Source organism: Pteropus vampyrus, unplaced genomic scaffold (genome assembly GCF_000151845.1).
Source record: "Pteropus vampyrus isolate Shadow unplaced genomic scaffold, Pvam_2.0 Scaffold359, whole genome shotgun sequence".
NCBI lineage: Eukaryota > Metazoa > Chordata > Mammalia > Chiroptera > Pteropodidae > Pteropus > Pteropus vampyrus.
In genome coordinates this window covers 991,072-1,002,539 of record NW_011889140.1, presented here as the reverse complement: position 1 = coordinate 1,002,539, position 11,468 = coordinate 991,072, and the positions used below count along the sequence as shown (strand labels likewise).

At 36.4% G+C, this 11,468-nt stretch overlaps 3 protein-coding genes across 4 annotated transcripts in view; 2 read left to right on the top strand and 1 right to left on the bottom strand.

Annotated features, from left to right (window-relative positions):
• C1QL3 (complement C1q like 3) overlaps window positions 1-5,782 on the top strand; it is a 7,272-nt gene extending 1,490 nt beyond the window's left edge. Inside the window, exons 2-3 of the mRNA XM_011379446.2 lie at window positions 2,674-2,684; window positions 5,351-5,782. Of these exons, the coding sequence (XP_011377748.1) occupies window positions 2,674-2,684; window positions 5,351-5,530 (191 nt within the window). The 3' untranslated portion in view covers window positions 5,531-5,782. The remainder of the gene's footprint in view (window positions 1-2,673; window positions 2,685-5,350) is intronic.
• The window catches only part of LOC111731293 (serine/arginine repetitive matrix protein 1-like), a 461,631-nt gene that overhangs the window by 5,164 nt on the left and 444,999 nt on the right, over window positions 1-11,468 (top strand). The gene's annotated exons all lie outside the window — the stretch shown is intronic.
• The window catches only part of PTER (phosphotriesterase related), a 55,068-nt gene continuing 51,829 nt past the window's right edge, over window positions 8,230-11,468 (bottom strand). The window contains exon 5 of the mRNA XM_023522883.1: window positions 8,230-9,059. Within this exon, the coding sequence (XP_023378651.1) occupies window positions 8,849-9,059 (211 nt within the window). The 3' untranslated portion in view covers window positions 8,230-8,848. The remainder of the gene's footprint in view (window positions 9,060-11,468) is intronic.

The following is an 11,468-nucleotide window of genomic DNA, read 5'->3' as shown; positions in this document are numbered from 1 at the left end:
TGGCCTTGGCCTTGACTGTGGACATAACCTCAGATTATTCCTCAGCGCAAGGACTTGCTCTCCAGAGCCAGTCAGCATTGTCACAGGGCCATGGGCTATAGTTTTATGCTGGAGCCACTTTTCCATTTGCTTGAGAAATTTGTGGTCACTGCAAAACCAAAGAGTGTGATCTCTTAGTTAGAAGAGGAAAATGATATTTGTAACTGCCTAAAAGTGTAATCGACCCCTCTACACATGCTGAATCAGCAGCAGATGGGGGCAGAGGCCTTGCAGCCTGCAGCCTGTGGTCAGGGCTCAGTTATTGGGCCTCACTTTGCTTATTGGGTGGCACAGGGAGTGGCCGGCCCTGCACGGTGCCATTCACTGCCAACTGTGGTTTAACAAGGGCTCTCAGGCTTCATTCAGGTCTCTCGCCCCTTGAATTCAGACCTTTTTAGCTACAACCCAGGTTTCTGTTAAGCAAAATTAAAGCTGGATTTTTCCCCCCCTAACTCAGCGTCAGAATTCTTTCAAAAGTGAAAGACAAATACCTAAATGTACACAAGATAGAAAGGACAAAAAATCTTGTTCCTCCCCCTTCCTAACACCCCTCACTTATATAAGGGACCCTCAGAACTAGTAGAACAAAAAGAGGAAAAATGGCCACCAGGAGGCACTGGTAGGGTTGTTTATTATAGTTATTATGCACGAAAATAATATTAAGCTAAATAAAAATTATTCACAGCGCAGTGGCATAGTTATAGGTAAATGGCTAAAAAGGGCATGACTCACTGTACCAATATAGAGCCATTGTGTCACCCTTACAAAGTGGCTAATGAACAGCGCCTCAGCAGGCAGCCATGAGGCACCCATTTATTTACAAATTGGTTCTCTTCTGACTCAAAGGTTAGCTCTGGAAATTACTGTCAGGCCGAAGAGGTTGTTTTTAGAGATATTCATTATAATGGAATAAGATTCAAGTTTAATCAGCCAAACGTATAAAAGTGCTCACATCTTTAAATACCTGGAATTTGCAATGGCAAGAAAACCAGAGAATAATACATTTAAATTAGTTTAAATGTTGATGCCTAAATAGCTAAGTCCAGGTATGTTACACTGATTCCAAGAACACCATTCCACATACGTGTTCTCCGTGCGTTTTGTTTTAAAAATTATTTCATTGTTTGGAGCGTAGAATGCTCCTTTGTATCATCCTAGCATGCACATTCTTTGAGGATCAGGAAAAAGGAACAAGGCAAAACAGCTGATCTTACACGTATAATGCTTTCCATTGGCATTCTTAAGCTGCTGCTCTGCAAAGGTGTGCAACAAGTAATTCAAAAAATAAATGTAGTAGCAAACAATACATTTTCGAGTTCAGCATGGACTATTTTGGAAAACAGCTATTACAATATTGCTGTTAAGGAATTTTATCTCTAGAATAGAACTGTTTTGCAAAGCCTGATTTGCAGGCAGTTGCAAAGGAGAAATCCCATAAAATCTTTTTTATTAATATTAAATAGTTTATCCTCGATGTTCAGTTATGCTCTTGTCTGATCACTTAGAATGGCAGTTTCCCGCCTCTAAGCTGACCTAATTTGTTGTCACAAAACAGGATCTCAGAGATCCATGTCAGTGTAATGTTCTATGGATTAAGTGGATTTGAGAAGCACAAAAAGTAAACTAAAAATGCAGTTCACTCTAGAATGGAAGAATGCCTCTGGACTGTTACCGTATGAGAACCGTTTGATTTATGCTTTGTGTTAATGCAGGATCACAGATGGAAACGTCAAAGGCCAGTAAATTAACCTGATGTGCCACTTAACCTTTTGTTTATGATTCCACAGAAGTACAATGAAAATGAAATTATGAGAACATCAGTAGCAATTAATTAAATTAGCAAATGTTACCATAAATATTGTCTCTAATGATAAACCCTCACTAATATGATAATGCTAAAGCTACACAACCTATTACATTCTCACAAACACGCCGCTGCAAGCACCATAGGTCTCATATTCCCTTCGAAACCATCAACCCAAATTTAATCTTAGCATTTGTTGAGAGCCCATGACAGTGCATATTAAAGGTAAAAATTGGACTCAAATAGCTGTGCCTAGAAACAGGAAATATTTTAAATATATTTGTATATTTTTAGCAGAGAACTCAAATAAAAAATATTGCTATTTGAAGACAATCACTATAAGACTACAATAATAAGCCACTATAACAAAAACTAAAACTTTAGGCTCAAGATTAGAACTGTAAAATAAAGACCAGTTTTTACTCTGAGAATTTATTAGTTATGGCACCAGTGAACGAGAGATATATTAGAAACAGAGAAGAGTTTGTAGGTTGCTATTCATTTATTAGATTAATAAAATGTTAAATTAATGAACCTTTTAGGGGCCCTGAAACATACACTAAAGAACAAGCAGATTCTAAATACTTAACTAATAATATGAAAAGATATTTGAGTACAGTTAGGTAGAAATGTGTACATCGAGCTAAGAAAAGGATGCATTATATTCCCAGAGAAAATGCTGAAATCAGTGTACATTTAGGAACCTGAAAATAGCCTTTAGGATGGATGCATTACCTTTCTCAATAGTTTGATGGTTTAAAGAAAGAATCATTGGAAGTCACTGAGCTGGAGACTAGAGCTTGAAATTTCAATTCCTATTATTCCTTTAGAGTATGATCAGGTGAGCAGGCATACTAAAATCATGCTAAGTAAACTGGAGTATGGCAGTTCATTAATTAAGAAAGTCTTGCGGTACAGTATAGGTTAAAATCTTAGAGAATCACTTTCATTAAAAAGCAGTCGCACTGGCTTTATCCAACAAAGGAAGTGAAAAATCGTAAGGGCAACTCCTAGTCTGTGGGATCACACTGATGCATTTACAGGTTTTTGTGGTTACCCCTACTGAATGAAAATGGTAATAAAAAATAAAAATTTACATGGGTTTATGGTTATACCCTATAGAATAAAAACTGCATTATACCTACTTTTAAGATTATTACCTCTAAATCAAATAACTCGAATGTGTCCTGTTTTCAGAATGCCTTCATATAGAAAACAGTTTTAAAACACATACCCATAGCACATTTACTAAATGCCTAACGCACTAAATAAAATGGGTCTGGTTATTAATAACAGTTGAGAAGTATATTACGGATTGATAATATATTACTACTATGGCTAATTACTATTTTGTATTTTAATTTTTCTCATCCATTAAAAATTCACACATAAAAATATATATAATAGGTCATAATAGCATAATCTTCCTTGTAGATTTTTTCCTCCCCGGTAATTAATGACTCAATGAAATTAATGAATCAGAGCATTCAACTCCTACAAACTTATGCTTAATTCCTAGGGAATTTTGTAACATTAAATTGTATTATTACTTAGTGGTGAAAATAGACCACCTCACTAAACTGGTGTATACATTTGGGTCTGCTTCTTAGCATAATTGAATGATATATTGCTTTCTTTATATTAGTGTTAATTAGCGCAGTGCTAAGCAAGGCTAAATCCTGTAAGCTCTTTTCTCCCTTTGCTATATGATATCCAGGAAGAAAATGTTAAAATACTACTCAAATTACTTGACAAGTTCAGCAGTGTCAAAGAGCCTTCTCCTTTTTTAACATTTCAGCATTAATGTGAGAACATACCACGTGAAAATTTAATAAGCAAAATAAGTCAGACAGAAAATGTTGAGAACCATATGATTTCACTCATACGTGGGATCTCAAACTGAAAGCAACAAACAAGCAAGACAAACAAACAAAAACTCAGACACAGACACCAGTTTAGTAGTCACCAGAGGGAAAGGGACAGGGAGGTAGGTAAGGGTAAAGGGGGTCAAATATAAGGTGACAGAAGGAGATTTGACTTTCGGTGTGAGCACATAACACATCATACAGATGATGTCATATCGAACTGTACACTCGAAACCTATATAATTTTATTAACCAATGTCACCCCAATAAATTGAATTTAAAAAATTAATTTAAAATAAGGAAAAAAAAGAATATAATTTGGAAACCTATCATTTCCATTTTGAAAGAAATGAATAGAAATTTTTGACTTGGGCCTCATTTTCCTCATTTTGCTAGCTGATAGGATCTGGCATAGCATACCCCAAGTCATGCATTACATAGTGCAGGTTTACCAGCCCACTAAATCACTTACTGTGTTATTCAGGGAAATATCATTATATTGGAATAGAAACAAGCCACAAAGTAGAGGATGTTTTACTGAAATAAATCAAATCAAAATAAGCCTGCCTGTTGGCACATTTTTTCCAAGGCAGAATCAAAATATAGCTAAATGGACATGAAGCCTAATTTGAGTTGCGAATGTGACAGAATATCCACATTACTTGATACGATAGGCAACTTGACTGTTTGCAAATGTCTGTCAACTCACTAATGAGATCACAAGCTTAACATGAGTGGGTTTATAAGGAAGCTCCATCTCCAAAGCAAACCACATGTTTAAAATCACTGAAATATAAAAGAGTATTCAATGAGATCATTTAAAAATTCTAGCAATTTGAGAGAAGCGAAATTATGGAAATTTAGTTCCTTCTAGAATTCTTAGATATGTTGAAATTAAATAATTTATTTAAATGCACACATCACAATTAAATACTAAAAAGGCACACGTAGAGAAAAAGAAAAAAAAGGAAAACACCGAAAAGTTGAGTGACATAGCCAAAGATATTTAAACGAGTTAAGCTCCTGGTAGAAGAGACTTTAGTTGAATAAGATTTTGAAAGCCCCAAATCAAAAGGCTTTCTTCCTTTTTTTTTTTTTTTTTTCTTGCTGTATAGTGGAGATAGATAAAGGTATTTCTCTGAGTCTTTACCTCCTCCGGATCTCAGTCTTCTAAAAATTCTGAGGACCAACCCAGGCTGAAGTTTGGGTTGAATTTGTATACTCATCAGCACCTCGTTATAATACTGCTATTTGGCTGAAATTAAAGTGCAAAACAGATTACATTTCCACTTAAAGAACTGACTGGGCATAGAGATGGAAGGAATTAGAAAAAGTGGTGATTTAGGAAGAGAATAAATTGGTATGCATTGTGTATAACACACAGTAAGAGAAGACTGTTGGAATGAGCCTCACGAGAGCACTGTCTTCTTTCCATCCTTCCTTTCCATAGCATGGTTTAAACAGCTACAGAGGTGTCTTCAGAAAGCTCCAAGACCAAGGTGGGCTTTTCTGGGCTAAATCCTGTGCCAGGGGCAGCACATTGGCTTACGATGCTGCGTGAATGGCAAAAAAAAAAAAACAAACAAAACAAAACCTTGAGAATTCTCTTTGCCGAATCCTAATGCTTGTCTGTTCCACGTAGGTGCGTGCGAGCGCAATAGCCCAGGACGCCGACCAGAATTACGACTATGCCAGTAACAGTGTGGTCCTTCATTTGGAGCCAGGAGACGAAGTCTACATCAAATTAGATGGTGGGAAAGCCCACGGAGGCAACAACAACAAATACAGCACATTTTCCGGATTTATTATTTACGCCGACTGATAAAGCAGCAACTAAGCTTATTATCCCGAGTTCGGACACTGGATTCGTGCGGCTAACGTCAGTGAATCAAGGATCCCAGGGGAATGCCAGTTGTGGGGCACCTCAGTTGTGTAGATGTGGGGAATTCAAATGCTACCTGACTCACATCTGTATACTCAGAAACATTATGTAAAAAAAAAAAAAAAAAAAATTAAAAGCAAGATAAGCAGATGTGTGACCCACTACCGCCAAAGCAAATACTCCTTATTGTTAGTGTCCCGTGAATGAAGTCCTATATAGATCACAAATTTTTATAGAAAAATCTAAGACTGAATTATTTCTTCAATATATATGATACTTTGGTGTACCGTGATCCCGCTGCTCTTATCCATGTCAGCTTTGGTTCTTGTGAGTGTACCTGCTTCTTATGATACTCGGAGTCCATTCATAGCGCGGGGAGGAATGATTTTACCCTGCAGGAGGAGGTCTAATTGAAATCATGCTGCTTGTCCCCAAAGAAATTGTTTTGCCTTGTACCCGTGTTAACTTTAGAGCTAGACCTGGGAATGATTCAACTTCAAGCCTTAACCTGGAATTTTCTGGATTTGAGGGAATTCCCAAAGCCTATGATCATTTTCCCATTTTTTTTTCTTCCACATTTTCTTTTCTCTCTTTTCTGGTGATAGTCTTTAAAAATAGAGATTGAAATTGTATCATAGGATCTCTCTATAAGTGTGAAAAAATGTATAATTATGTATGGTATTTAGAAAATCCCCTATGTGTCCATTTTGTCAGTAGAATGCATTTAGATTTACTCGGAAAGTCAGAGGAATTTATTCTTTGGTGTTAAGTCAGACCGAGGCTTTTGCCTTCTTTGGAACAAAAGATTATTCATCACCCAATGCACAAAGGTTTAATTCGAGCTACAGCATGAATCACCAAGGGGGCACAGTAAGTTAGGCCTTCAAATCGTTACTTACTGTAAGTCATGGCCTGAGGCTATTCCAAAATGAACAATTTCACATGTAACCGACATGACAACAAAGTGTATATATTTTATACAAATACCTGCTACATGTATGTGTGTGTATGTGTGTATCTGTATATATACACACGTATATGTTAGATGAAATATAGTATATATATGGCTTCAGACTGTAGGCATAGTGGCTGGTAGAGCCTCAAAAATTTCATTTAAAAAAAATGTATGTGTATTCATACACACAAACACACAAATTATTTGACTTATTTTGGATCGAAATATATTTTGGATGACAAAAAATATATGGAATAGTAAAATTATTTAAATGACTTCTCTTTTAAGAGTTATGCAGAAAATTAATTATTAGTTTAAAATGCCCTATGCATCACATATCTGTAAATTAAGCCTACGGCTTCTCTATTACCCTCTGCCAATTGATACTTTTCACTGCATTCTGTGGCAGATTGTTAATATTAAGACTGCTGAAACGAAGTGGCTCTCTTTTCCAGTGTTTATGAATTATATGCATTTAAATCATTAATTTTTTCTTTTTTCCTCAAGTGAATTGAAGCTGACAGTGAAGTAGATTTTGAGAGTAGTACTAATCCTTTCTCTCTGGTGATAGACATTGCCAAAAGCTATCTCTTTAAATCTAAGACAAAAATTTAAAATGCACGTCGATAGATCCTAACTATCAGACAACTTCCACTCTTACAATGAAAAATCTGTTCCTTGAAGAATCTTTGACATGTAGGTTTAAAAAAAAAAAAAAAAGAAACTTTAAAAAATCTGCTTACTTTACTGGTGAAGGACATTTGCATTTTTTTTTTTAAAAAGAATTAGTTTGTTCTCCTGGCTCATTGCTCTTGGATACTTTCTTTCTAATACACAGAAAGCTTGATCATCTTTGATCTGCAGAAACATCTTTTATTTAGCAAACCTCACCTTTCCAAAAGAGTTATGCATGGTATGCCCGTCTGAAGGTGCTGTTTGCTTGGTTTTAAATGCATTGGTTTGAGTAACTCCTGATTTATACGATTAAAAACACTTAGCCCATTCACCAAGAATAATAACTAATTCTATTTGGCCTTTCTAATATGTAAGATAACTCATAAAGGAGCTGCAATGGATTTTATTTCTATTTAACAATATGTACTTATTAAAGAGGAATTGGCAACAAGGGTTTGAAGAATTGTGCTTTTGTTTTGTTTTTTGTTTTTGGTTTTTTTTTTTTGGTTTTTTTTTTTTAGGTAGCAGATAGCATAGTGAAGATGCAACCAAAAGATTAACTTATAAACAGCAGTGCACATCAACTAAGAGTTTTAACTAAGAGTTTTTAAAAAAGCCTTTATTTACACAAAACATCAGGGCCGGGTACCTTTTAAAGAGTAGGTTCTAGAATCAGACTGTCATTTCTAATGGATCTGACCTTTCTTCAGATAAATAAGCATTATTTTCTCTGTTTAGGCCCAAGGAGAAACAAATGAAAGGTAAAGGAAATAAAGAGAATATATATAAGGCAAACATTTCTTTCTCTCTCTTTTTTTTTTTTTTGCATTATACATTATTAATTAAATTGTGGCCTTTGTTATTATAAATGTAATGATTCATTAAACTATATTATGTAATATATTTTGACTTTTTATGATTGAATTTTTATAATTCAGTACTATGTTATGTGTTCGTGTCCCCGTATATAAATTTTTCAAAGCACAACAAAATTTTTAGCAAAAATGGATACCAGAACACCACAGGCAACACTGAGGATTTATTATAATTATGTACAGACAGGTGGACAGCATATAATTATCTTTCCACAATATTTTTACCATTGTCGAATTGGTATTTGTCTTAACAGTATTCGTTGAAAAGAAATCTCAGAATTTAACTTCCCTTGCTGCAGAAGCTGTTTTATTTTAAAGTGCCATATTATTCATTAAGCATTAATTAAAGAACAGCAGGATAATTAGTAGGATCATCAATACTACAAGAAACATTAGATTGCTCCAGAAGGGGGTAATTTAACTAGAAACACTTTAAATTTTCTCAAGTAGTACAGCTGATAGATTAAGAAAACAAAACAAAACAAAACTCTACCAAGAGGATATAGACTGTAAATCATGGTTTGGAAATAGGTATTTTGTGTATTTATTTTGTTAAGGCAGTGGGCTGAGTGAGGCCCCTTGCAGGTTCAGATGTAATAGCCAGTTTCTGAGAAGGGAAAACTCTTCTAATTCCCATAAAATGCAAATGATCTGTCATTAGCCCTATGTAGGTCTGATTGATAACTCACTGGGTTTGAAACCACTGGATGATCTCTGTAAGCTTTATGCTCAAGGTGTGAATTCCTAACCATCCTATTTGAAAGTCAGCCATTGCTTAGGGTTCTCTATCAGTATCTTATCAAGCGCATTCTCAGTTATACCTCTGAGCAACATTTTAGGGACAACGTTGGTGAGTATGTGAGAATAGCCGTGACCTCCGTATTTCATCAGCCGGTGCTTCGTGTGTATGTCGTGTGCCATCAGAATTCGATCTTCATAGCCCTCATCCACCAGGAGACGCACCCTGTGGAAAAATGTTAACTCATTATATGGCATGCGTCTCACATTTACAATTTTCAGGGTGCTTTAAACTTTTCCCTCATAAATCTGATGTGCTTGTCGTAAAGATACCGCCTTCCACTGTGGCACAGGGACTGGGGGACCCTTAATAAATATTGTGTGGTGATGAGAAAGATATTGCTTCATTGTAGTAGGAACATGATCCTTATTCCGTGCACACAGAAATGTCTAGCCTGTGATATTTATGACAATGCCTGGCAATGCTGGATGAAAGATAGCTTCTAATAGGAGGTGCCAGTTCAAATGAATGGCCACTTTAGCATTTCACTAAATAACTTTGTTCTGCCTCTGTAGCCAGCTCTGTACTCTAAAATGCCTCACCTAGTAGGCCTACTTTTCAGATCTCATTTTCTCTCCTTTTTTTCTAGCAAATAACATCAATGACTCTTCGTGATTAAAATAGGGAAACAAAAGGAATCTTCGTACGAGTAAATCATTCTGAGAGTAAAATCAGTTGGTTTGACAGTGACGGGCATATGATAAGCAATATAGTCATTTTAAAAGGTCAGCAATGGTTCTTCTGTATTCTGAGCATTTGTCCCTTTGAAGTTTATGGGAATTTCAACTTACTCTTAAATGCACTGGGTTAAATTGACCAATAAAAATTTACCTTCCTTCCATTTCAACAAGATTGCTATAAATAATGAGCCGTTCCTTTAAATTTATAGTCAGTCGGCTAAAGAAGGGCTTCACTGTGGTCTAAACATCTAATCCTCTTTGCTTTGTTAAATGCCGTAATCTGTCGTGAGTCACCTCCGGACAGCCACCATCTGTATGTGTCTGGGCTCTGGGCAGTGTCCGTGTTGACTTCCATGGGTCTCCGATGGCAGGAGGCAACTCTTGGAGACATTGGCTCTCCACCGGCATCTGTTACAAGGTCTCGTTAGTCTCTAGATTCCCAAGTGCATCTGAGTGTCATTTTCGTTCCGATAGCATTTCTTGGCAGTCTAGTGCATGAGTCATCTAATAACTACTAGAGTGAGCAAAATGTGGGCCGCTACTCGAAAGACTCAAGCACAAAGCCCCACCCTCTGGGAACATACATTTTAAAATAAATTATAATCAAAGATTAGATCTTGTGTTTGCCGCTCAAAGAGATACAAGTGTGAAAGAAAAAGAGCCAAACTGGGCATTTTTCTAGATCCCTACATTCATGTCACGTGTACCCCATGCGTGTCCTATGAGTACGTGGAGGGCTACTTGGGCCACCATGGTTCTTTGCCTCTTTAAAATTTGTGTAATGTCTGAAAGTTCTGATCTTCAGTTACTTTTGGAGCAAACCCTCTTCAAGGGAATGGTCTAAGAGAGTTCTGTGATGATTAATGAAGGAGAGAAAGATTTGACAGAATGCAGACATGACGCTGAAACAATGTGACAAACCTTGATCCATAACCAAAAAAGAGTATCATATTACAGGAAATTTTAGGGTACACATTCCCCCTTATATCTTCTGAGCCTTTCCCCAAGATTTTGTCTCTTTGAGAAAAAAAAAAATAATGATATCTTATTACTACAGAGGCATATCTTATGGATAAACAAATTCCTGTAGGAGGCCTTGGGTCAGACCCCAAAGTTACTGAATTGTGAAATAAGTATTAAGGAAAGAATATAATGGGTAAGACACTCATTTGAAAATGGGAATCCTTAGAACTTATTAAGTCAAGCATCTGGAGATTAGTTATCTTAGGAGAAAGATAATGTTATGGCTCTGGAAACATAATTATATCCTGACTATCAAGAAAACTGCCCGGTCACTCCTAAAATGAGATCATCTCTCTCGCTGGGCCATTTTATGAGAGAACAGTAGTTCCAGAGATGCCGCCATAAGGGAGGAACCACTACAGATGAGAAGACAAAAAATCACAGTAATTATAGAAATACAAATGAGTTAGTGTTTTGCAAACAAATATTAGAGAGAGACTACAAAGTGTGAAAAGGCAGAGATATAATAAGATTTGAGAAATGGAGCATAAGATTGAAAACAGGTGTTAGACACAGATTTCTGGTGCTGAAAACCAGAGGTAGGCAGAAGCGTGCTTCTCTGTTCTTACACTTCCAGCTTTAAGACGACTAGAGCTCAGGGAAGGACTGTCAGTGAGTGATGGAAAGGCAAGCGCCCAAGAGATGGGGAACAAGGGTCCTGGGTCACACGCAGCCCAAAATGTCATTGAGTAATTACTGGGAGCTGTACTCCAGTCAAGCGACCTAACTCATGGTTTTAATTTAAGGAAGATTAAGTATATGTACATACACGTACACATAAACATACGTAAACACGCATATATTAAATATAACTTTTGATGTATTTCTCTACATCTGGAACGCTTACATGTGGCACAGTGAAAGCTGACCT